Source organism: Stegostoma tigrinum, chromosome 16 (assembly GCF_030684315.1).
Source record: "Stegostoma tigrinum isolate sSteTig4 chromosome 16, sSteTig4.hap1, whole genome shotgun sequence".
In the NCBI taxonomy this organism is placed as follows: Eukaryota; Metazoa; Chordata; class Chondrichthyes; order Orectolobiformes; family Stegostomatidae; genus Stegostoma; species Stegostoma tigrinum.
In genome coordinates this window covers 66,652,969-66,680,268 of record NC_081369.1, presented here as the reverse complement: position 1 = coordinate 66,680,268, position 27,300 = coordinate 66,652,969, and the positions used below count along the sequence as shown (strand labels likewise).

The 27,300-nt window shown below is 43.2% G+C and overlaps 1 protein-coding gene across 3 annotated transcripts in view; it reads left to right on the top strand.

The window, feature by feature from the left end:
- Positions 1 to 27,300, top strand: part of zc3h18 (zinc finger CCCH-type containing 18) — a 207,023-nt gene that overhangs the window by 165,727 nt on the left and 13,996 nt on the right. For all 3 annotated transcript variants that reach the window (XM_048546317.2, XM_048546318.2, XM_048546316.2), the window contains 3 exons: positions 5,159 to 5,319; positions 23,681 to 23,856; positions 26,422 to 26,518. In XM_048546317.2, the coding sequence (XP_048402274.1) occupies positions 5,159 to 5,319; positions 23,681 to 23,856; positions 26,422 to 26,518 (434 nt within the window). The remainder of the gene's footprint in view (positions 1 to 5,158; positions 5,320 to 23,680; positions 23,857 to 26,421; positions 26,519 to 27,300) is intronic.

The following is a 27,300-nucleotide window of genomic DNA, read 5'->3' as shown; positions in this document are numbered from 1 at the left end:
TATTTAACTCCTGTGCTATTTCCTGATTCCCAGTTTTTACTTCTGCAGTCTCATTCTCTAAGAAGCCTATGTTCACTTTGACCTCCCTCTTTTGACCTTATACAGGGTTATAAAATCATAAGGGGCATTGATAAGGTAAATAGCAAATGTACTTTCCCAGGGTGGAGAGTTCAAAACTGGGGGGGCATATTTTTTTAAACCAGAAGAATTGCATATGCTGTAAATCAGGAATAAAAACAGAAGTTGCTGAAAAGCTTAGCACGTCTGGCAGAATATGTGAAGAAAAATATCAGAGTTAACATTTCAGATCCACTGACCCTGCTCTGAGGAAGGATGACCAGACCCGAAATGTTAACTCTGATTTTTTCTTCACAGCTGCTGCCAGACCTGCTGGCATATTTTTGAAGGTTTGAGGAGAAAGATTTAAAAGGGACTTGATAGACAACGTTTTCACCCAGAGGGTGGCTCCCGTGTGAACATGTCCATGAATAAGAAATACTTAGTGATATGGGCCGATTGCAGGCAAGTGGGACTAGATTGGTAAACTCGGTCGACATAGACAAGTTGAACCAAAGGATCAGTTTCTGAGTTGTATGACTCTGTGTCTGTTACTTGCTAGTTTATCCCCAGTTTATTTTTTCCTTCTTTATTATTACTTTTGTCATCTTTTACTTTTTAAAACTTTTCCAATCCTCTAACTTGCCACCAATCTTCTTCGAATTTTATTCATGCTCCTTTGGTTCATCCCTTTCCTAGAATCCTTCTTCCTCAGTGGTATAGTTTTTGTTATCAGCCACAGACTATTTTCTTCAAAGTCTGCCTTTGTTCCTCAGCGATCTTTGCTGCTCAACTCTGCATCTCAGCCCGTGTTTGTCCAAATGCCTTTAGGTCCATGTTGTACCTCTCAGACTCAGAATCACAATAGTTAGGGGGCAGAATTTTCTAGGTTTCTATAAGATTTCCCCCATCATTCTTCTGAACTCCAGTGAATATAATCCTAATCAATTCAACCTCCCCTCAAACATCAGTCCCATCATTCCAGGAATCAGTCGGGTAAACCTTGACTACTGCCTCTCTTGCAAGAACATCCTCAGATAAGAAAACAAAACTGCACGCAATATTCCAGAAAAAACAAAAATAAAATCATAAATTGTTGGGAAAATTCAACAGGTCGGGTGGTATCTGTGGAGAGAAAATGGAGTTAATGTTTTGGGCCCAGTGATCCTTCTTCAGAACTGCACAGTATTTCACATGTGGTGTCATAAAGGCCTTGTATAACAGCAGAAAGACATCTCTGCTCCTGCACTCAAATCTTGTTGTTATCAAGGCCAGCATACCATTTGCCTTCTTTGCCATTTGCCACACCTGCATGCCTTGCTTCCAGCAACCAGTGTAAGAGGGCACCCAGATCTTGTTACACATTTTCCCCTCTCAATTTGGAGGCATTCAGATAATAAACCAATTTGTGTTTTTGCCAGCAAAGCAGGTAAATTCATATTTGGTCACATTATATCACACCTGAGTTGTAATTGCCCACTCACTTGGTTTGTCCAAACCCCACAGAAGCATATCTGCATTCTCCTCACGGCTCATCCTCCCACCCGGCCTTTAGTCAACAGCCAGTTTGAAGATATTACATTTAGTTCCCTCATGTAAATCATTAATATAGATTGTGAATAGCTGGGTTCCTTTTAAAGACATCTGCATTATGCACTACTCACTGCCATTTAGAAAAAGACCCATTTAATCCTACTCTTTGTTTCCTGACTAACAATCTGTTTTCTATCCATCTCAGTACAGTACCATCCAGTCCCATGTGCTTTAATTTTAGATGATAATTTCTTATGTTGGACTTCTACAAAAGCCTTATGAAATAGTAAACTTTTTTCTGTTCTCCCTGCTGCAGTAGGAAATTCACATTTTCCTATGTTGTGCTTCAGCTGCCAAACTTTTGCCATTCACCTAACTTGTATCCTTTTGCAGACCCTTCAACTTCATCGGATAACTTCCTTTCATTCCTAAATTGTTATCATCAGCAAATTTAGCTGCTGTGCATTTGGTCCCCTCGTCCAAATCAGTAATATAGACTAAATTGTTGAGGACCCAGCACCAATCCCTGCAGCACTCCTTCAGTTTGCCAATCTCGGAAAAGACCCATTTATCCCTACTTTCTGCATACTGTCAGCTAACCAGGCCATGCTAATGTATTACACCATGTGCTGTTTGCCATGTCATTTAATATGGCTTCCTATTAAATGCCTTTTGAAAATTCAAATATACCATAACATTTTCAGTACATAAGTGCCAACAAGAGAGAGTCTAATCATCACCCCATGACATTGATTTGCATTAACATCACTGAATCCCCCGATGTCAAGATCATTGACCAGAAACTGAATTAACCATATAATTAATTTCAACAGGTCCAACAGTATTTGTGGACAGAGAAAAAGAGTTAAGGTTTCAAGTTTGGTATGACTGTTTGTTATCTGTTCTGGGACCTCTACTGTTTGTGATATTTATAAATGACTTGGGTGAAAATGTAGATGGGTGGGTTAGTAAGTTTGCAGACGGTACAAAGCTCGGTGGGGTTGTGAATAGTGTAGAAGGTTGCCAAAGGATGCAGCCGAATATAGATCAGTTGCCGATACGGATGGAAAAATGGCAGATGGAGTTTAATCTGAGTATGTGTGAGGTGCTGCCCTTCGGGAAATCAGATGTTAAGGAAAAGTATACAGTTAATGGTGGGACCCTGAACAGCATTGATTAAGAGAGGGATCTTGGGTTCAAGCTCTCTGAAAGTTGCCATGCAAGTAGATAGGGCGATAAAGAAGGCAAATGACATGCTGGCTTTAATGGTTGGGGAACTGAGTACAATAGTCAGGATGTCATGTTGCAGCTTTAAGACTTTAGTTAGAGTGTTGAGTTCAATTCCGGATGTCACGTTATAGGAAGGATGTGGAGGCTTCGGAGATGTGCAGAAAAGGTATACAAGGATACTGCCTGGATGAGAGGATATGAGCTATAAGGAGAGGCTAGAAAAACTTGGATTTGTTTTCTCTGGAACGGCAGAGGATGGGGGTAGATTTGATAGAAGTTTATAAAATTATGAGATGCATAGATAGGGTTGACGGTCAGAATCTTTTTCCCAGAGCTGAACTATGTAATACTAGGAGCTGTGCATGTAAGATGAGAGGGGATGCTCAAAGGAGATGTGAGGGGCGGGCTTTTCATGTCAGAGATTGGTAGGAGTCTGGAATGCACTGCTAGGGATGGTAGTGGAGATGTGATAGGAGCATTTAAGGAACTTTTAGATAGCACATGAGCATACAAGGAATGGAGGAATATGGACTAAGGGTAGGGAGAAGAGATTAGTTTAATTTGGCATCGTGTTTCGCCCAATACCTCTGGCCAAAGAGCTCTTTGTTGTGCTGTACAATTGTGTTCTCTGACTGTTGTAACAAAGATGTCAAGTGGCTTGCAAATGGTTCAAGTTGGCACTTTACCACCAGGGAAAGGGCAGCTAGGGATTGGCAATAAATGCCAGCCAGTGACTCCCACATCCATGAATGAATTTTTAAAAACTCTTAATGTTTCCCCTTTCCACTGCACATGTAACATTGTCAAGAAAATCTAATAAACTAGCGAAACACTATTTCTCTTTCACAAAGGCATGTTGGCTGTGTCTGATCACATTGTGATTTAGAGTCATAGACTAGGACGGCATGAAAACAGACCCTTTGAGTCAACTTGTCCATACCAACCTGCTTTCCAATCAAAACAAGTCCCATTTACCTGCGTTTGACCTATATCCCTCTAAATGTTTTCTATCCGTGTACCTGTCCAAATTTTTTTTTTTAATGTTGTAACTTTATTGAATCTCCCACTTCTTACTATTCATTCAATACATGTACCATGCTTTGCCTGAAAGAGGTGCCCTTCAACGTCCCTCTTAAGTCTTTCCCCCCTCACCTAAAACCTATGCCCTGTAGTTTTGAATTCCTGTGCCCTAGGAAAAAGACCTTTGCTATTTGCCATATCTGTACCGTTAATGATTTTATAACCTCTTTGAGGTCACCCCTCAACCTCCTGCACTTAAGAGAAATAAGCCCCAGCCTGTCTTTACAACTGAAAGATCTCCAGTCCTGGTAGATTTCATGTCAATATTTTCTGTACCCTTTCCAATTTAATAATATTCATCATATAAGAGGGCTACCAAAACTATATGCAGTACTCTTAAAAATGTCCTCATCATTGTCCTGTACAGCTGATGTCCTGATTCCTATACTCAGTTCTCTGACCAATGAAGTCAAGTGTGCCAAATGCCTCCTTACTTACTTTCCTATGCTTTGGAAAGGGTGCAGAGGAGATTTACTAGGATCTTGCCTGGTATGGAGGGAAGGTCTTACGAGGAAAGGCTGAGGGACTTGAGGCTGTTTTCGTTAGAGAGAAGAAGGTTGAGAGGTGACTTAATTGAAACATATAAAATAATCAGAGGGTTAGATAGGGTGGATAGGGAGAGCCTTTTTCCTAGGATGGTGACGGCGAGCATGAGGGGGCATAGCTTTAAATTGAGGGGTGAAAGATATAGGACAGATGTCAGAGGTAGTTTCTTTACTCAGAGAGTAGTAAGGGAATGGAACGCTTTGCCTGCAACGGTAGTAGATTCGCCAACTTTAGGTACATTTAAGTCGTCATTGGACAAGCATATGGATGTACATGGAATAGTGTAGGTTAGATGGGCTTGAGATCGATATGACAGGTCGGCACAACATCGAGGGCCGAAGGGCCTGTACTGTGCTGTAATGTTCTACGTTCTATGTTCTATGTACCCTGCTGTCAGTTCCTTAATAACGGATTCTAACACCTTCCCTATACCAAATGTTGGACTAAATAACCTATAATTTCTTACTTTCTACTTTCCTCTTCGTTTTGGGATTCTCGAAGCTGAGGGCTTCTGAAAGAGTATATCAATGCATTTTCTGGATTTTTTGTTTCAACATGCACAGTACTTTAGTTCCAGTGTTGATTACATCTTGGATCAGGAACTTGCTAGCAGCATGGTTTTTAATTTCTCCAACTATGGCACTGAGTATGTCATTTATTTTTGGTGTCTGACCTGAAATGGAAGTGTTTCACAGCATTAATTTTGTTCCAGGTCCCTCAGTGTGAGCAGTGTATCATCTGTGTCAAGTGCATCATCAAGCAGCAGCTCTGTAAGAAGTGCCGATTCTGAGAATATGTATGCAGACTTAGCTAGTCCAGTGTCATCTGCCAGCTCCCGATCACAAGCTCCTGCACAGAAACAGAAGGAAAAATGTGCGTATTTCCTCTTAAAATATTTATTGAAGTGGATTTTCCTTCTTCAGAGGTACTATATGGGGCATCTTTAATTGTAAGCAATACTGTGTGAACTTGATCAGTTGGATTCTCCAAAGCAAAGCAATACCACTGCACCCAGTTTGGTCCAGTGCCTACATGCAATAAGACCTCGATTAAGTTGGCTCAGGAATCGGTGATAATTCTCCAATTTACCTCAGCTAGGGGTTTTAATCATAGCCCTGTTGGAAAGGATGTGATTAGGCTCCCTGTTGTCTCTGGACTAGTAGATTAGAAAATACCCAAGGAACACTTGAGTCAAGGATCACAGTTCAACTAATGGAAAGAGTGCAGAAGAAATTTACAAGGATTTGCCAAGACTGAAGGTACTGAGTTATAGGGAGAGGTTGAACAAGCTAAGACTGTTTTCTTTAGTGTGTAGGAGACTGAGGGGGGTTATTATAGAAGTTTATAAGATCATGAGAGGCATGGATCAGGTGAATGCGCTCAGTCATTTTTCGAGGGTTGGGGAATTAAGGACTAGAGGATATCAGTTTAAGGTAAGAGGGGAAAGAATGCATGGGAGCCTGAGGGGCAACTTTTCCACACAGAGGGTGGTATGCATATGGAATGAGCTGCCAGCAGAAGTGGCTGAGGCAGGTACATTAACAACATTACGAAGCCATTTGGACAAATACGTGGATAAGAAAGGTTTAGAAGGATATGGGCCAAGTGCAGGGAAATGGGATTAGGGTGGATGGACATTTTGGTCAGCATGGACCAGTTTGGGCTGAAGGGCCTGTCTCCGTGCTGTAGGACTTTATGACTGTATGACAGTACCTGTGAAAATGCATTCATCAAAAGTCAGTGGGGCAATGTGTTGGTGGAAGTGGAGAATGAATATCTGTTTGACCCTGAAGTTGTCAGATTCTGGTAAGGCAATATAATTAACAGTACAGATCGAAAGCATTGGATTGCAGGAAGTTAAAGAAATTGATCATTTCCAGATAATGTAGTTCCTATCCAAAATTGCTTCCAAATAATTTTTTTAAATTCCATCATGAGACGTGAACATCGCTGGATAGATCAGCATTTATTGCCAATTCCTGAGTGCTTGGGTGAAAGTGGTGTTGACTGATCACCTTGAACCACTGCAGTCTTTAAGCCATAGGAAGTTCCATGATTTCAAACTAGCAACAGTGAAGGAGCAATAATATAGTTCCAAATCAGGATAGTGTCGTTACAAAATTTACCGAGTAATGGAAAACAGAGTGAGGGTCAGTGGATATTTTTCAGTCTGGAGGAGGACCTGTGATGAGGTTCTTCAGGGGTCAGTATTTGGAGAGAGGAATCCTATGATCTTGGGTGGATTCAAAGCACAAAGAATAAAACTTGAGTTGGAGCTGGTATTTGGACCCTCGTTTTACCTGATATCTATAAATGATCCAGATCTTAGTTTGTAGCAGATAATTTAAAAATTTATTGGTGATTCAAACTTTAGAAGTATTTTAAATTTTGCAGAACCTAGTGTAGAACTTCAAAAGGACACAGACAGGTCGATGCAGTGGACTGCTGCAAGATGATCTTCAGTGCAGTGAAGCAGAGGTGATATATTTAAGCAGGATAGATAAAGGAGAACCAGTAGGTGTAATGTGTTTGAATTTCAAAAAGGCGTTCAATAAGATACAGCACGCAAGGCTACTTAATAAGATAAGAACCTGTGGTCTTGGGATTGTATATTAGCATGGATAAAGGATTAATTAATGAATAGAAGAGAGCAAGCTTGGATAAGAGTATTTTCATGTTGACAGCCTGTAACCAGTGGAGCACCACAGGGATCAGAGATGAGACCACAATTATTTGCAATATAAATGACTTTGATGAGGGAAGTGAATGTGCTCTTGCAAAGTTTGCAGACGCCTCAACAATGTGTGGAAGGCAAATCATGAGGGTGACGTAATGTCAACAGAGCGAGGAAGATAGTTTCAGTAAGTGTGCAAAAACATGCCCTTCTTTTACAGGTCCCACCTGCCCCAGAAGACATCCCAGTGATTCACATTCCTGAAGGCCTCCCTCCTACACCAGCTCTTTAGCCACACGTTTAACTACTATCTTCCTATTCCTAGCCTACTCACACATAGCACAGGAAGTAATCCCAAAATAACTACCGCTGAAGTTTTCAACTTCCTAACTCCCTTTGCGGGATCTCATCTTTCTTTCTGTCTATGTCATTGGTACCAATATGGATCACAACCTCTGGCTGCCCACCCTAACCCTCTTCAGAATGTGTCTGCTCAAAGACACCCTTAACTCTGGCATTGTGGAGGTAAGACATCCTGGTGTCTTGCAGGCAGCAACAGAAATGCGTTTCTGTGCCCCTGAGTATAGAGTCCTCTCTCACTAATGCTCGCTTACACTTTGACTCTCCCTGCTGTACAACAGTACCAGATGTGGTGCCACTGATCTGGCTGCCACTGCTTTCCCTGAGTGACTACCACTGCACCCCACCAAAACAGTAATTTTTAACAATTCTTTCACAGGATGAGGGCATCGCTGGCTGGGCCAGCATTTATTGCCCATCCCTAATTGCCCAGAGGGCAGTTGAGAATCAGTCACATTGCTGTGGGTCTGAAGTCACATGTAGGCCAGACCAGGTAAGGATGGCATTTTCCCTTCCTAAAAGTCACTAATGAACCAGATGGGTTTTTGTGACAATTGACAATGGTTTCACGGTCATCATTAGATTAATTAATACCAGATATTAATTGAATTCAAATTCCACCGTTGTCATGGTGGGATTTGAATCTAGGTCTCTGATTAACTGCCCGGTGATAATACCTCTAGGCCAATGCCTCTCAAAATACAAAACAGTATGACTATTTGGGAGAGGAATAGTCACGGGAGATTCCTGCACTGTCTATCCCCCACGCTATCAGTCTTCCTGGTAGTCACACAACTCTTCTATATCTGTGAGAACAAGGTGTAGAGCTGGATGAACACAGCAGACCGAGCAGGGTCTGACCTGAAACGTCAGGTTTTCTGCTCCTCTGTAGCTGCTTGGCCTGCTGTGTTCATCCAGCTCTACCCTTTGTTATCTTTAATTCTCCAGCCATCGGCAGTTCCTACTATCTCTTCTATATCTATCTGTATAGCCCTTAACAGTGGCACGACCAGCTCATTAAACGCATTATCCACAGCATTCTTGGCCTCATGGGTGCTCCATAGTAAGTCCATCTACAACTCCAGGAATTGCAGCAGAACATAATTCCTGCATACAGCAAGTGTCGTTCGTTTCTCTTATAATGCAGGAGAAGCATTCCAAGGGGCTGAGTTCTCATGCCATTTCAAGCCTAATCAACTTTCTGGATGTGAGTTTGCTCGCTGAGCTGGAAGGTTCGTTTTCAGATGCCTCGTCACCATTCTAGGTAACATCATCAGTGAGCCTCCGACGAAGCGCTGGTGTTATGTCCCGCCTTCTATTTATCTGGTTAGGTTTCCTTGGGTTGGTGATGTCATTTCCTGTTCTTTTTCTCAGGGGATGGTAGATTGGCTCCAAGTCAATGTGTTTGTTGATGGAATTCCGGTTGGAATGCCATGCTTCTAGGAATTCTCATGCATGTCTCTGTTTGGCTTGTCCTGTTTGGCCTGAACACCATCAAAGACACCAAGATAGAAGAGGATGAAATAATGGTCTCCTTTGATGTAACAGCCCTGTTCACATCCATCAACATCAACCTGGCCAAAGAAACACTGACTACACTATTAGAAGAACAGAAGACACATACACCAGACACCACCAACCTCATCAGCAAGGACAACATCATCAAGCTAGTGGACCTATGCCTTACCACCCACTTCACTTTCAATAACAAAACCTACAGACAAACCAACGGTACACCCATGGGATCTCCGATATCAGGGTTCTTAGCAGAGGGAGTAATGCAGAGACTCGAACAAACAGCTCTGCCAATCATCCAACCCAAACTTTGGGTCCACTACGTGGATGACACCTTTGTCATCACTAAACAAAACAAATTAGAGGAAACCTTCAAGACCATCAATAATACCCTTACTGGCATAACATTCACAAAAGAGGAGGAAAACAACAGCAAACTGCCATTCCTAGATGTCACAGTAGAGCGAACAGCCAATGGGGAACTTCAAACCAGCGTCTACAGGAAAACAACACATACGGACCAAACACTGAACTACAGGAGCAACCATCTCAACACCCACAAACGAAGCTGCATTAGAACATTATTCCAACGAGCCACCACACACTGCAGCACAAAGGAACTACGCAGAGCAGAGGAAAATCACCTATACAGCGTATTCAAAAAGAACGGGTACCCTATGAACACAGTCCGCCGATTTCTGAGCAACAAACCCAAACAAACAGACAAAACGGGCTCAGAAACCATAACCACTCTCCCCTACATCAAAGACATTTCCGAAATGACTGCCAGACTACTCGGACCCCTTGGCATCAGGGTAGCCCACAAACCCACCAACACACTAAAACAGCAGCTAATGAACTTAAAAGACCCTATACAGACAACAAATAAAACGAATGTCATCTACAAAATACCTTGCAAGAACTGTGACAAACACTACATTGGACAAACTGGCAGGAAGCTAGGCACCAGGATACATGAACATCAACTAGCCACAAAACGACATGACCCACTATCACTCGTATCCTTACATACAGATAAGGAAGGACACCACTTTGATTGGGACAACACACCCATCCTAGGGCAAGCCAAACAGAGACATGCACGAGAATTCCTAGAAGCATGACATTCCAACCGGAATTCCATCAACAAACACATTGATTTGGAGCCAATCTACCACCCCCTGAGAAAAAGAACAGGAAATTACATCACCAACCCAAGGAAACCTAACCAGATAAATAGAAAGCGGGACATAACACCAGCGCTTCGTCGGAGGCTCACTGATGATGTTACCTAGAATGGTGACGAAATGTCTGAAAACGAACCTTCCAGCTCAGCGAGCAAACTCACATCCAGAACCTCAACCTGAGCTACAAATCTTCTCAAAACTCGCTAATCAACTTTATCAATTGCACGCAATAATACAGCAACTGATTACAAAACCTTACCCACTCATCTCCAAACTCAGGTCTGTTTTTCACTCTAACTTCAGAAAATGTGAAATTATGCACTTTGGCGTGAAAAATACTGGAGCCAAACATTATTTAAATGCAAAAAGCTGCAGAAAAGAGAGATTTTGGAGTCCTTGTGTTTTTATTTTATTTGATCATGGGATGCATCTACGGTTAAGACAGGTTAGTGAAGATGAGCTTTAGTTTGTTGATTCTCTCACCACCTGCCAGACATAGTCTAGTTGCTAACAAAAATGAGTTGCTGGAAAAGCTCAGCAGGTCTGGCAGCATCTGTGAAGAGAAATCAAAGTTAATGTTTTGGGTCTCGTGACCCTTCCTCAGAACTGGGTGAGTCTGAGCCAGAGGCAGCCACTGAGGAATGCGATATGGCTGTGGAAACCAGTTTTGGCATATACCTGGTCAAACACCGGGAGTGACAGTGAAATTAATGTTACTGGATAAGAAAAAAGGTTGGAATGAAAATCCTGTGAGAGAGAGGAACAGAACTTCTTCAAGGTGGGCATGCCTAGAAGAGAAATGGCAGAGATACCAATTAAAAACCAGAAGAACAACGGAAGCTGTAATTCAGAAACAAAGATAGAAATTGCAGCAAAAGTTCAGCAGGCCAGGCAGCATCTGTGGAGAGACATCAGAGTTAATGTTTTGCGTCCGGTGATCCTTCCTCAGGACAGTCTAGTTGCCATGCCTTTTAAAACCTGATCACTTTGATCTGGAGTCTTGCTGCTGAGCCCCTTTTGAAGTACCCCACCCAGATTTCATTCCCAGCAATGATTCATCAGCTGAAGAGGTGTGGTAAACGGTGATTACTAAGTTCTTTACCCATGTTTGACATGATGCTATGAGACTTTGTGGGTTCTAGAGTCAGTGTTGGGGACTCTAACAACTCCATCCTGACTACACACCACTGTGCAATCGTCTGTGTCGAGCATATTCTGCTGGTGGCACTGCACATACCCAGGGATAGTGTCTGAGACAAAATTGTGACAAGTGATCTGTCGAGTAAGATTATATCAGGCTGTTGGTTGACTTGTCTGTGGGACAGCTCTCTCAATTCTGGCTCAAGCCACCAGATGTTGATAAGTAGGCCTTTGCAGAGTAAAGAGGGCTGCGTTTGCTTTTGCTGTTTTTGGTGCTTTAATGGATGCTAGATGGTCTGTCGGATTCACTCTGTGTGTGTGTGTGTGTGTGTGTGTGTGTGTGTGTGTGTGTGTGTGTGTGTGTGTTTGAGATGTGTCATGTGCCTGTAGAATGGTGTGCTTCTGTGGAAACTTCTTTTTGTTTTTATTCAATAATGGGAAATGGGCAAAGCTGACTGGTAGCATTTTTATTGCCCATCCCTTGTTACCCTTGGGTTTGAGAGAAATTCTTGTGGAATCCTGCCTGGAGACAGCGTTCAGTAAACTGGAATATGCTTTTGTTTATTCTAGTGAACAAGGTTCACTGTTGAAAATCACCCATTGCACAAAAAATGGTAGGAAGTATACTTCCTATGATGCTTTGTATTTCATGCCTGTATATTCTTTCTCAAATTTTAGTTTTTTGTTTAGCAAGATCACAAATCATGATCTTACCCTTCAACCTTGTTCTGTTAGAATTATAGTTGACCTATATCCTAACTCCCATTTGCAAGCTATTGATCCGTTGCAGTAACACTTTTACTAAAGATTCTTAGAATTTTCAAGAAGCCACAGCCTTTTGGAGAAAGGGTTTCAAATCTGTATCATTTGTGTGAAGATCCACTTCCTGATGTCACAATGGGGGCAATTTCCGTTAGCTTGAAAGGTACTCAGTCACCATGCTAGTTTCCTACGTGACTGAAAATGGATGACATGTGCATTAATTAGTAAGATCCATTCTGTGTGCTTAACACCACACTGTATTGGAATGTTGTAAGAAACTAGTGGGAGGAGAATCATGACTGTGGTTGCTTTCTATTTTATTTCCTGCTGAAGTCTTATATGACTATGTGTAGTCAGATTGTTTGTGGTCTAGTGCGGTGCAGATTCGATTTTTCAATCTACATTCAAAACTTATCCCTCATGTATCATGGTATCAAGGTAAGCCAATGGATGCTGTTTATCTGGACTTGCAGAAGACAAAGAACAAAGAAAATTACAGCTCAGGAACAGGCCCTTTGGTCCTCCAAGCCTGCACTGATCCAGATCCTCTATCTAAACTTGTTGCCTGTTTTCCAGGGATCTGTATCCCTCTGCTCCCTGCCCATTCATGTATCTATCTAACTACGTCTTAAATGATGTTATCATGCCCGCCTCTACCCATGGCAACGCGTGCCAGGCACCCACCACCCTCTGCGTAAAGAACTTTCCACGCATATCTCCCTCAAACGTTTCCCCTCTGACTTTGAACTCATGACCCCTAGTATTTGAGTCCCCCACTCTGGAGGGATAAAGCTACTTGCTATCCACCCTGTCTATATGTCTCATGATTTTGTAGACCTCAATCAGGTCCCCCATCAACCTACGTCTTTCACATGTAAATAATCCTATTCTACTCAACCTTTCTTCATAGCTAGTGCCCTCCATACCAGGCAACATCCTGGTGAACCTCCTCTGCACCCTCTCCAAAGCATCCACATCCTTTTGGTAATGTGGCAACTAGAACTGTATGCAGTATTCCAAATGTGGGCAAACCAAAGTCCTATACAATTGTAACATGACCTGCCAACTCTTGTACTCAGTTCCCCACCCAATGAATGAAAGCATGCCATGTGCCTTCTTGACCACTTTATCGACCTGCTTTGCAACCTTCAGGGTACAATGGACCTGAACACCCAGACCTTTCTGTGCATCAGTTTTTCCGAGGGTTTTTCCATTCACTGTGTAGTTCACTCTTGAATTAGATCTTCCAAAATGCATCACCTCACATTTGTCTGGAATGAACTCCATCTGCCATTTCTCTACCCAACTCTCCAATCTATGTATATTCTGCTGCATTCTCCGACAGCCCCCTTCACTATCTGCTACTCCACCAATCTTCGTGTCATCTGCAAACTTGCTAATCAGACCATCTGTACCTTCCTCCAGATTATTTATGTATATCACAAACAACACTGGCCTCAACGTGGATCCCTGTGGAACGCCACTGGCCACAATTCTCCATTTTGAGAAACTCCCTTCCACTACAACCCTCTGTCTCCTGTTGCCCAGCCAGTTCTGTATCCATCTAGCTAATATACCCTGGACCCTGTGCGACTTCACTTTCTCCATCAGCCTGCCATGGAGAACCTTATCAAACACCTTACTGAAGTCCATGTATATAAAATCCACAGCCCTTCCCTCATCTATCAACTTTGTCACTTCCTCAAAGAATTCTATCAAGTTGGTAAGACATGACCTTCCCTGCACAAATGCTGCTTATCACTGATAAGCCCATTTTCTTTCAAATGTAAATAGATCCTATCCCTCAGTATCTTCTCCAGCAGTTTCCCCACCACTGACTTCAGGCTTACCTGTCTATAATTACCTGAATTATAGTTGCTACCCTCCTTAAACAAGGAGACAACATTAGCAATTCTCCAGACCTCCGGGACCTCACCCGTGCTCAAGGATGCTGCATAGGTATCTGTTAGGGCCCTAGCTATTTCCTGTCTAACTTCCCCCAGTAACCTGGGATAGACCCTATCCGGACCTGGGGTCATGTCCACCCTCATGCCTTCTAAAATACTGAACACTTCCCCCCCCCGTCCTTATGCCAACTTGACCTAGAGTAATCAAACATCTATCCCTAACCTCAACATCTGTCCCTCTCCTCAGTGAATACCGATGCAAAGTACACATGAAGAATCTCACCCATTTTCTCTGACTCCTCGCATTACTTACCTCCTTTGTCCATGAGTGGGCCAACCCTTTCTCTAGGTGCTCTCTTGCTCCTTATGTGTGTCCCTCTCCTCAGTGAATACTGACGCAAAGTACACGTGAAGAATCTCGCCCATTTTCTCTGACTCCTCACATTACTTCCCTCCTTTGTCCGTGAGTTGGCCAACCCTTTCTCTAGGTGCTCTCTTGCTCCTTATGTATGAATAAAAGGCTTTGGGATTTTCCTTAACCCTGTTTGCGAGAGATATTTCATGACCCCTTTTAGCCCTCTTAATTCCTCATTTCAGATTGGCCCTAACTTTCCCGATATTCTTCCAAAGCTTCATCTGTTTTCAGTTGCCTAGGCCTTGTGTATGCTTCCTTTTTCCTCTTTGCTAGCCTCACGATTTCACCTGTCATCCATGGTTCCCTAATCCTGCCCATACTATCCCTCATTTTCACAGGGACATGTCTGTCCTGCATTCTAATCAACCTCTCTTTAAAAGCCTCCCACATATCAAGTGTAGATTTACCCTCAAACAGCTGTTCCATTCCCCAGCTCCTGCCGAATTTTGCTATAGTTGGCTTTCCCCCAAGTCAGCACTCTTCCTTTAGGACCATGCCCTTTTTTTTAGATTAGATTACCTACAGTGTGGAAACAGGCCCTTCAACGCAACAAGTCCACACCGCCCCTTGATATATCCCACCCAGACACATCCCCCCTCACACCCCTGAATACTACGGGCAATTTAGCACGGCCAATCCACCTAGCCTGCACATTTTTGGACTGTGGGAGGAAACCAGAGCACCCGGAGGAAACCCACGCACACACGGGGAGAATGTGCAAACTCCCCACAGACAGTCGCCTGAGGCTGGAATTGAACCCGGGTCCCTGGTGCTGTGAGGCTGCAGTGCTAACCACTGAGCCACCGTGCCGCTTTGTCCATGAGTATTTTAAAACTTACAGAATTGTAATCACTATTCCCAAAGTGATTCCCTACTGAAACTTCAACCACCTGGCCGGGCTCATTCCCCAGCACCAGGTCCAGTATGGCCTCTTCTCAAGTTGGACTATTTACATACTGCTCTGGAAAATCCTCCTGGATGCTCCTCACAAATTCTACCTCATCTAAACCCCTAACACTAAGTGAATCCCAGTCAATGTTGAGAAAATTAAAATCTCCCTTCACCACCATCCTTTTGCTCCTACGTCTTTTGAGAGTCTGCCTACATATTTGTACCTCCGTCTCACGCTTCCTGTCGGGAGGCCTGTCGTACAGCCCTAACATTGTTACTGCACTCTTACTATTTCTGAACTCTGCCCATCTTGCTTCACTGCTCGAGTCCTCCATAGTGCCCTCCTCCAGCACAGTTGTGATATCTTCTTTGACCAGTAATGCAACTCCTCCACCCCTTTTACCTCCCTCTGCCTCCTGCCTGAAGAATTTATATCCTGGGATATTTAGAACATAGAACATAGAACAGTACAGCACAGAACAGGCCCTTCAGCCCACAATGTTGTGCCGACCATTGATCCTCATGTATGCACCCTCAAATTTCTGTGACCATATACATGTCCAGCAGTCTCTTAAATGACCCCAATGACCTTGCTTCCACAACTGCTGCTGGCAACGCATTCCATGCTCCCACAACTCTCTGCGTAAAGAACCTGCCTCTGACATCCCCTCTATACTTTCCTCCAAACAGCTTAAAACTATGACCCCTCGTGCTAGCCATTTCTGCCCTGGGAAATAGTCTCTGGCTATCAACTCTATCTATGCCTTTCATTATCTTGTATACCTCAATTAGGTCCCCTCTCCTCCTCCTTTTCTCCAATGAAAAGAGACCGAGCTCAGTCAACCTCTCTTCATAAGATAAGCCCTCCAGTCCAGGCAGCATCCTGGTAAACCTCCTCTGAACCCTCTCCAAAGCATCCACATCTTTCCTATAATAGGGCGCCCAGAACTGGATGCAGTATTCCAAGTGCGGTCTAACCAAAGTTTTATAGAGCTGCAACAAGATCTCACGACTCTTAAACTCAATCCCCCTGTTAATGAAAGCCAAAACACCATATGCTTTCTTAACAACCCTGTCCACTTGGGTGGCCATTTTAAGGGATCTGTGTATCTGCACACCAAGATCCCTCTGTTCCTCCACACTGCCAAGAATCCTATCCTTAATCCTGTACTCAGCTTTCAAATTCGACCTTCCAAAATGCATCACCTCGCATTTATCCAGGTTGAACTCCATCTGCCACCTCTCAGCCCATCTCTGCATCCTGTCAATGTCCCGCTGCAGCCTACAACAGCCCTCTACACTGTCAACGACACCTCCGACCTTTGTGTCGTCTGCAAACTTGCTGACCCATCCTTCAATCCCCTCGTCCAAGTCATTAATAAAAATTACAAACAGTAGAGGCCCAAGGACAGAGCCCTGTGGAACTCCACTCACCACTGACTTCCAGGCAGAATATTTTCCTTCTACTACCACTCGCTGTCTTCTGTTGGCCAGCCAATTCTGTATCCAAGCAGCTAAGTTCCCCTGTATCCCATTCCTCCTGACCTTCTGAATGAGCCTACCATGGGGAACCTTATCAAATGCCTTACTGAAGTCCATATACACCACATCCACAGCTCGACCCTCATCAACTTTTCTAGTCACATCCTCAAAAAACTCAATAAGGTTTGTAAGGCATGACCTACCCCTCACAGAGTTGCCAATCTTGCCGTTCCCTCAACCAAGTCTCAGCAATAGCAATAATATCATACTCCCAGGTACTAATCCAAGCCCTGAGTTCATCTGCCTTACCTACTACACTTCTCGCATTAAAGCAGATGCACTTCAGACCACCTGTCCCTTTGCATTTATCATCTGCTCTCTGCTTACTCTTACCCTTAGTCACACTGACTTCATTATCTAGTTCCTTACAGGCTTTCGTTACTACCTCCCTACTGTCCACTAACCTCCTCATTTAGTTCCTATCCCCCTGCCACATTAGTTTAAACCCTCCCCAACAGCGTTAGCAAAAGCTTGTAATATCAAAAGACTTTTGATAAAGTCCTATGTTTCATTGCCGCAGAGTGCAGTGGAGGCCGGGACGTTGGATGCCTTCAAGGCAGAGATCAACAAATTCTTGATCTCAAAAGGAATCAAGGGCTATGGGGGGAGTGCAGGGAAGTAGTGTTGAAATGCCCATCAGCCATGATTTAAATGGCAGAATGGACTTGATGGGCTGAATGGCCTTACTTCCGCTCCTATGTCTTACGGTCTTATGGACAAGATGGTAGCTAAGGTGGGAGCGCACTGAATTGAGGACAAATTACTGATATGGTTTGGATAGGAAATTGGTTGACTGACAGAAAACAGAGAGTTGGAATAACATGTAAATACTCAAATTGACAGGACAGGTCTGGTCCTTTTTTTCCATTCATTAATGGGATGAGAGCGTTGCTGGCTAAGCAGCATTTATTGCCCATCCCTAATTGCCCAGAGGGCAGTTCAGAGTCAACCACATTGCTTTGGGTCTGGAGTCACGTGTAGGCCGCACCAGGTAGGGATGGCAGTTTCCTTCCCTAAAGGGCATTAGTGAACCAGATGGGTTTCTTCTGACAATCGACAGTGGATTCATGGTCATCAATAGACTCTTAATTCCAGATATTTTATAGAATTCACATTCCACCATGTGCCACGATGGGCTTCGAACCCAGGTCCCCAGAACTTTGTCTGGGTCTCTGGATTAACAGTCCAGCATTAATACGACTACACCATTACCTTCCCTCTGGGGCCTCAGTTATCCACTTGGATAATTGCATAAAACGGCAAAAATCCAATTTGCTGACAGCAAAACATTATTGACAACATTAAATTACACCAGGATATTGAAAGTTTCGGTGAATAGGCAAGGTTGTGGCAGATGAATTTTAATATAAGAAAGCATGAAGTTTCTATTTTGGACCAGGAAAGGATTTATCATGATTTTTCTCTAGAAGAAACAGAAGTTAAATACAGTGGCTGTCCATCAGGATTTGGGGGTTCAGCTGTGTCGCTCTTTAATATGCCATAAACAGGTGAAGAAAATAATCAAGAAGGCTGATGGAATGCTGGTCTTTATATCCAAAGGGCTAGAGTATAGGCATCTTATGCTGCCTTTATACAAAATCCTAGTTCGACCTCTGTTAAGAGTATTATGACCATGTCTGGGCATCACACCTCAGTAAGGATGTTTTAACCTGGGAGGAAGTATAATGCAGGTTTACAAGGATGATACCTGGACTTAAGGGCTTCAGTTATGGGGACAGATGGTACAAATTAGGCCTTGTGATCCTGAGATGCTGCTTGGCCTGCTGTGTTCATCCAGCTTCAACTTTGTTATCTTGGATTCTCCAGCATCTGCAATTCCTGTTATCTCTGATCACAAATTTGGCCTTTATTCTTTAGAATGTAAGAAGTTAAGGGATGATCTAATCGAGGTCTTCAGAATATTAACAGGGAACGACAGTAGATGAAAATACTTTATTTCCAGTGGTTGAAGATTCAAGAACCCTGGGCACGGTCTATGAATTAGGGCCACGTCGTTTAGGGGAGATGTAAAAAAAATACTTCTGCATGCAGAGTAGAGGAGATTTGTAGCTCTCTTCCTCTGGCAGTCGATGCTAATTCAGTTGGTAAATTTAAATCTGATATCAGCAGAATTTCTATTAAGAAAGAGTATCAAGGCATAAGGAGCTAGGCTGTATCGATCAGCCATGGTCTTATTGAATGGCAGAGCAAGCTTAAGAGGCTGAATGGTCTATCCTGTTCTTACATTCTTAAAAATGTGTGGCATGAAGGACAAACTTCTTATTGAAAAGAGTAACATTTCAACATGCAGGCAGGCACCTACTGAGATCCCATTCAAAAACCTGAGCAGTATTTTATTGAGGAAAGATCAAATGCAGTTACGTACTTCAGCTGGTGACAACAGTCAGTTAGTTTGTTGAAGAAAGACAGATCCTGCATTTATGTGACATATTTCATGTCCTCAGATCTCCCAAAGTGTTTTACAACATATTAGTTGCTTTTTCTTCGGCAGAACAGGGTAACTTTAGTCATTGACAGATTGATGCACTGGCAGACAGATGGCAGCTGTGATTCAGTGCAGACACGTGTGAGGTGATATTTTGGTACAAAGAACATGAAAATACAGCAGAAAGGGTCTTATTCTAAAGTGTACGCAATACCTGGATGTTGATATCCTAAGTCTTCAAAGATAACAAGACAGTTCAAGGGAGTGGTTGCTAAAGCATAGTGTTCTAGACTTCATTAAGGCCGTAGAAACCATGGGAATGAAACAGCACAGAAAAGGACTGTTCAGCCCATCTTGTCTGTGCTGACCAAAAGACACTGAAATGTCCTTTCTAATCCAATCTTCCTACATAAAGCCCAAAGCCCATAGCCCTGCAGCTGCAGAACTTAAGTTAATATTTACCATAGCCATGGAAAGGGAAAGGAGCAGTTACCAGGGGAAGATATTTTACTGGGGAAAAGGAAACTACGACGTTATCAGGCAGGAGTTGGGAAGTACAGATGGGAGCAATTGTTCCACAGAAGGGGCACAACAGACATGTGGAGACTGTTTAAGGAGCAGTTGTTGTGAGTGATGCATAAATTTGTTCCTCTGAGACACGTAAGAAGAGGTAAGATTAAGGAGCCTTGGATGACGGGCACAGAGGTGCTTCTCGTCAAAAAGAAAAATGCAGCTTACGTAGGGTGGAGGAAGCAAGGGTCTAGCACAGCTTTAGAGGATTACAGGCTTGCTCGGAAGGAGCTCAAAAGTGGACTGAGGAGGGCCAGGAGGGGGCACGAAAAAGACTTGGCAGGAAGGATTAGGGAGAACCTGAAGGCATTTTACTCATACGTGAGGAATAAGAGAATGATCAGGGATAAGGTAGGGCCGATCAGGGATAGTGTAGGGAACTTGTGCGTGGAGTCTGAGCAGATAGGGGAAGCCCTAAATGAGTTTTTTGCTTCGGTTTTCACTAGGGAAAGGGACCTTGTTGTGAATGAGAACTTTGAGGAGCAGGAAAACAGGCTTGAACAGATTGAGATTGAGGAAGTTGATGTGCTGGAAATTTTGGCAAATTAAGATTGATAAGCCCCCAGGGCCAGACCAGATTTATCCTAGGTTGCTCCGGGAAGCGAGAAAGGAGGTTGCTAAACCGCTGGCAAAGATCTTTGCTTCCTCACTCTCCACGGGAGTTGTACCGGAAGATCGGAGGGAGGCAAATGTTGTTCCTCTTTTCAAGAAAGGAAATAGGGAAAATCCCTGGAAATTACAGACCAGTCAGTCTTATGTCTGTGGTCAGCAAGGTTTTGGAAAGAATTCTGAGGGATAGGATTTATGACTATTTGGAAAAGCATAGCGTGATTAAAGAGAGTCAGCATGGCTTTGTGAGGGGCAGGTCATGCCTCACAAATCTTATTGAGTTCTTTGAGGAAGTCACGAGACATTGACGAGGATTGAGCAGTGGGTGTAGTGTACATGGACTTCAGCAAGGCATTTGATAAGGTTCCCCACGGCAGGCTCATTCATAAAGTCAGGAGGTATGGAATACAGGGTGATTTGGCTGTCTGGATTCAGAATTGGTTGGCTGACAGGAGGCAGAGAGTGGTTGTAGATGGTAAGTATTCTGCTGGAGGTCAGTGCTGAGTGGTGTCCCGCAGGGCTCTGTTCTTGGGCCTCTGCTCTTTGTAGTTTTTATAAATGTCTTGGATGAGGAGGTTGAGAGGTGGGTTAGTATGTTTGCTGATGACACAAAGGTTGGAGGTGCTGTTGATAGTATCGAGGGCTATTGCAGGTTTCAGCGAGACATTGACAGAATGCAGAGCTGGGCTGAGAAATGGCAGATGGAGTTCAACCTGGATAAATGCGAAGTGATTGCATTTTGGAAGGTCGAACTTAAATGCTGAATATAGGATTAAAGGCAGGATTCTCGGCAGTGTGGAGGAACAACGGGATCTTGGTGTTCAAGTGCATAGCTCCCTCAAAGTTGCCACCCAGGTGGATAAGGTTGTTAAGAAAGCATATGGTGTTTTGGCTTTCATTAACAGGGGGATCGAGTTTAAGAGCTGCAAGGTTATGCTGCAGCTCTACAAAACTCTGGTGAGACCACACTTGGAATATTGTGTCCAGATCTGATCGCCCTATTATAGGAAAGATGTGGAGGCTTTGGAGAGGGTGCAAAGGAGGTTTACCAGGATGCTGCCTGGACTGGAGGGCTTGTCTTACGAGGAGAGGTTGACTGAGTTCGGACTTTTCTCTCTGGAGAGAAGGAGGAAGAGAGGTGACCTGATCGAGGTATACAAGGTAATGAGAGGCATGGATAGAGTCGATAACCAGAGACTTTTTCCCAGGGCAGGATTGACTGTCACGAGGGGTTATAGTTTTAAGGTGTTAGGAGGAAGGTATAGAGGAGACGTCAGAGGGAGGTTCTTCACCCAGAGAGTTGTGAGCGCATGGAATAGTTTGCCAGTGGTAGTCGTGGAAACGGAGACATTTAAATGACTGCTGGACATGCACACGGACAGCAGTGAATTGAGGGGAATGTAGGTTAGGTTATTTTATTTTGGATTAAAATTATTCCACGGCACAACATCGTGGGCCGAAGGGCCTGTACTGTGCTGTAGTTTTCTATGTTCTATGTAAGATCCAGGTACTTTTAGAAGTTTAGGGTCTCTGCTGTCACCACCAACTCAGACACCTGCCACCCAAACTTAGTAAAAAAAAAAATTTTATTCACATCCCCTCTAATCCTTCTGCCACTTAGCTTGAATCTATGACGTGGTTTTTGAACTTACTGCCAAGGAGAACAGGTTCCTTGTGTCTACTCTATCTCTACTTCACAATTTGTACGCCTCAATCACGTTACCCCTCGGCCTTCTCTCTTCCAAAGGAAACAACACCAATTTCTCCTGGTAGTTACAATTCTCCTGCCCTGACAATATTCCAGTAAATCTTCTTTGCACTTTGTCCGGAGCAATTACATCCTTCCTATAATGTGGTGACCAGAACTCCACGCACACTCCAGTGCCACAATGATGCCACCCGAAGGTTGCAGGAACAGCAACTCATATTCCGCTTGGGAACCCTGCAGCCCAATGGTATCAATGTGGACTTCACCAGCTTCAAAATCTCCCCTTCCCCCACCGCTGCCTGAAACCAGCCCAGTTCGTCCCCTCCCCCCACTGCACCACACAACCAGCCCAGCTCTTCCCCTCCACCCACTGCATCCCAAAACCAGTCCAACCTGTCTCTGCCTCCCTAACCTGTTCTTCCTCTCACCCATCCCCTCCTCCCACTCCAAGCCGCACCTCCATTTCCTACCTACTAACCTCATCCCACTTCCTTGACCTGTCCGTCTTCCCTGGACTGACCTATCCCCTCCCTACCTCCTCACCTATACTCTCCTCTCCATCTATCATCTTTTCTCTCCATCTTTGGTCCGCCTCCCCCTCTCTCCCTAATTATTCCAGAACCTTCACCCCATCCCACTCTCTGATGAAGGGTCTAGGTCCGAAACGTCAGCTTTTGTGCTCCTAAGATGCTGCTTGGCCTGCTGTGTTCATCCAGCCTCACATTTTATTATCTTGGATTCTCCAGCATCTGCAGTTCCCATTATCACTGATACTCCAGTTGTGCCCACATTAGTGTCTTATACAGTTCCATCATTATATCCCTGTATTCTATACCTCTGCCAATGAACAAGAACATTCCATATGTCTTTTCTACAACCTAGAGGTCAAAAGCAAGAAATTGTAATAAACTTATATAAGTATTGTGTACAGTCCTGGGTACCACACTGCAGGAAAGATATAAGTGCACTGGAGAGAGTATAGAAGGACTTTTCCAAAATGATTTTAGAGATTACAAACTTCGGTTAAAAGGATTGGGAAAAATTTGGAGTGTTTTCCTTGGAGGGAGGAAAACTAAGGGAAGATTTGGTAGAGGTTTTCAAAGCATGAGTTGTCTTGAGTAAATAGGGAGAAATTGCTCCCATCCATGCATTGGGAACCAGAGAGCAATATGAGGAGAGAAGGAAAACTTTTTCACACAGCACGTAGTTAGATCTGGAATGCATTGTGTGGATGTGGGAAGAGACAGCTGATGAGCACTAAGTTAAATTGCTCAGAGTCAGTACAGACACGGTGGGCTAAATGTAGCGTAACAATTCTGTGATCTTTTACCCCTACTGTAGAATGTGAAACTTGTTGGTTAATTTCTACACTCTAGTGAAACAATCCTCCCAGTTCAATTTTCCTTTGTAGGAGTAAAATCTAACATTTCCTTTTCTAGTCTCACTTACATTCCTTCCTATTCAGTCACTAAGGAAGCAATGCTTAAAACGCTTCAATCCATTTTCAGTGAAACCCAAAAGAGAGGAGGCACCAAGAGACAAAGAGCGAGAGGAGAGGCGGAAACGTGAGATTCCACCACAGCCACAGAAATCTAGCTCCACACCAAAACCCACTCAGATCAGCAAACCCCCACAGCTTGTCTACAGTGCACATAAGGACATTAAATTGACACTGCTAAACAAGGTAAACCCATCTCGTTATATGCTAGAATTTTTTAATGTACCTTTTGAGTGAAATAAGAATGATGAAACTGAAAAAGTTGTCTTTCTATATGCTGTTCAGGAAAAGAAACGTCATTGAACTTGAAATGTTAACTCTGTTTCTCTCAACACAGATGCTGCTAAAGCTGCTGACTTTCTCCAACATTTTCTGTGTTTATTTCAGATATCCAGCATTTTCCGTATTTTGATTTTACATGTGCTCACTATAACAGGAATTTTAAAACAGCAGCAGGTTCAGTGTCATTAACCAGCAAATTCTGCTAGTATGGTGGGAGCCATTTACTACTAGTTACAGCAACTGTAACTGTAACAAAGAGACAGTTTTGCACCTATCATTTTCCAATGAATCTTGGTAAGATCAAACTGGAGTCAACCCAGATCTAAGTTTTGGAAGAGGGCTGTAGGTAAAAGGTAAAGCCACCATAGTCCCAGTTGGCACTAGAGCTGCTCTCTTTAGAGGTAGAAAGAGAGAGACAACTGGTGGTGATTTTTATCTGAGGGTCGTCACACTACAGGTGAGGGGCTAGGTCGAGAAGATGGAAACTTCATGGTAATCTCGGGTAAAAGTACATTATCCACCTCCTGGATAAGGTAAAGAAAAACTGCATAAACCCAATTTGTTGTACAGCTCTCTACTTGACATTAATTTAAGAAGCATACTGTGTTTTCTGTACACTGATTCTCCCAAGTTTGCACAAATATGGAAAGTGTTCTATGTTGGTGTCTGATTCAACATGGTTGGTGATTGGGAATAGCCAGAATTCACTTTCTTATAGGCACTTTTCCACTTAATTCACTGATGTCAACATTCATCTCTGGTTTGAGGTGTTCAAGTGAAATGAGCCTGAATGTAATATAAAAAGAACATATAGGAGCATATAAACGAGACCATTCAGCCTGGCAATCCTACCCTGCAATTCAGTACAATCATTGCTTGTTGAAACTTCAATCCATTTTACTCATCCAATTCCCATAACCCTGTAGACACTACTAATCAGAAGTTGCTCAAACTCTCCCTTGAATGGCGTGAAGACCTTCCATAGCTCCGTGTGGTAGAAAATTCCAAAGGTTCACAACTCTTTGATTAAAAAGAATTTTCCTCATGTCGGACTGAAGTGGCATCCTCCTTGTTTTTAAATCAAGATATCTAGTTGTAGATTCCCAACAAGGGGTAACATCTTACTTGTGTCAACCCTGTTTTCCATTAAGTATTTTGAGAGTTTCAATGAGATTGCCTCCCTTGTTAAAACACATAAGAATACCAGCCCAGTTTGCCCAATCTGTCTTTGGAGGAGAGTCCTGCCATCCCAGATGAATCTTCATTGTACTCCCTGCGTGGAGTAACATCTTTCCTGAGATAAGGAGACCAAAACTACACACAATACTTAAGGTGGAAGCTAGCCACCTCTATAGAGTTGAAGCAATATTTCACTATTGTACTTAAATCCACTTGCAATAAAGTTTGAATTCCTTTAACCTGCTAAAAGTTTCTTGCACCTGTATATTAGCCTTCGTTGATTTATTGACACCTAGGTCCTTTTAGACCATAAGAAAAGGAACAGGCTCCTCGAGTCTGCTGTGCCATTCCAACATTCAGATGGCCGATCCAACGTTCGTCATGTCACTTTCCTGCCCTTGCCCATGACCTTCAATTCCCCAACTGATTAAGCATCTGTCTGTCTCAGCCTTAAGTATACCCCTTCAGCTGTCTATGGCAAGGAGTTCCAAAGACACTCACCCCTCTGAGAGAAGAACTTCTTCATCTGTCTTAAGTCGGCACCCCTTTCTTCTACAACTATATCGCCTGGTTTTGGACTCTCCCAAGAGGGGAAACATCGTCTCAGTGTTTACCCTGTCAAGAATCCTGTATCCTGTATGTTTCAATTAGATTCAATTAGAACAGGAGACCAAAATTGCACACAGTAGTCTAGGTGTGGCCTCACCAAGGCCCTGTACAGCTGCAACAACACATCCCTGCTCCCGTGCTCAAAACCTCTCGCGATGACTGTGAACGTACCATTTACCTTCCTTACTGCCTGCTAAAGAAGGGTCCCAACCTGAAATGTCAACTTTCCTTTACCTCTGATGCTGCCCGGCCTGCTGTGTCCCTCCAGCTCCACACTGTGTTATCTCTGACTCCAGCATCGGCAGCTCTTGCTATTCCTAACATACCATTTGCCTTCTTTACTGTTTCCTGTACCTGCACGCTTATCTTCAGTGACTGGCGCACAAGGACTCCCAGGTCCCACTGCACACTCCCCTCTCCCAATTTACAGCTTTTCAGGTAGTAATCATCCTCCTTGTTTTTGCTCCCAAAGTGAACAACCTCACATTTAATCACATTATATTGCATCTGTACAACAGGGTTGCCCATGGCTTAGCTCTGGCTACATTCCCATGTGGAATTATTACTTGTCACCATTTTACGCAATGAAATATTAATTAGTAAACATAGTTGATTCAGGTGACGCTTGATCATGATCTGTAACTGTATTGTAGAGATATTGACACTATCTGTCTATTTCAGCCAGCTGATAAGGGCACCAGAAAACGATATGAACCTTCTGATAAGGAAAGACCGTCCTCTCCACCATCCAAACGGGCTACAGTTTCTCCAGAAAGAGGTTGGTAATGTCATGTGAACCACAGGCAAGAATTTCCTGTAACATTTTTCAGCGGAGACTTGGTGTACGGAGGAAGATGGATACAGTGGTAACAAAATGAAAAGAATTAGAGTATCTAAGAACAAAGGTTGATTATTCGGCCCGTTCTGCTTGTATCTAGTGTCCCATAATGATCTTTGTTGGGACTTTAACCACTCACTGTTTACCAACAATTTAGATGTTGTGATATAGAGAGCCGTATGCTCAAGTTGTTTATGACATAAAGGCAATATTGTAAACAATGAAATTGAAAGTGTAAAATTTACAAATCTTTACAACACTTAAATGTTCAAAACTGTGAAAGATAAAGTAACATAAAAATGTTTAAAGGACCAGGTGCAGGCCATTCAGCCCCTCCAGCCTAGTTTACCATTCAGTAAGATGGTAGGTGATTTAACTGTGGTACAACTCCACTTTTCTACCCTCTTTAACCAGTGATTCTCTTGTAGATCAAAATCTGTTTAACATAAGAAAAGGAGAGGCCAATGATCTATAGATGATAGATTTATAATGGAATGCAAGTAGAAACTGGAGTTAAGGCCTGTTCCCTAGTGTTGCAAAGTTGGTATAGTATGTGTGGATCAGAAGGCAGGATGTTAGAATTTGTTTGTAAAATGATGGGAGGGAGAAGTACATGGGCCCTTTAAAATGTATGTGTATTTTTAGGCTTAGAGATTAAAAAAAGATGTCTGCGGGCAGCAGTAGATGCACAAAGAGTTCTTGAAATTGAAACATTAAAGCAA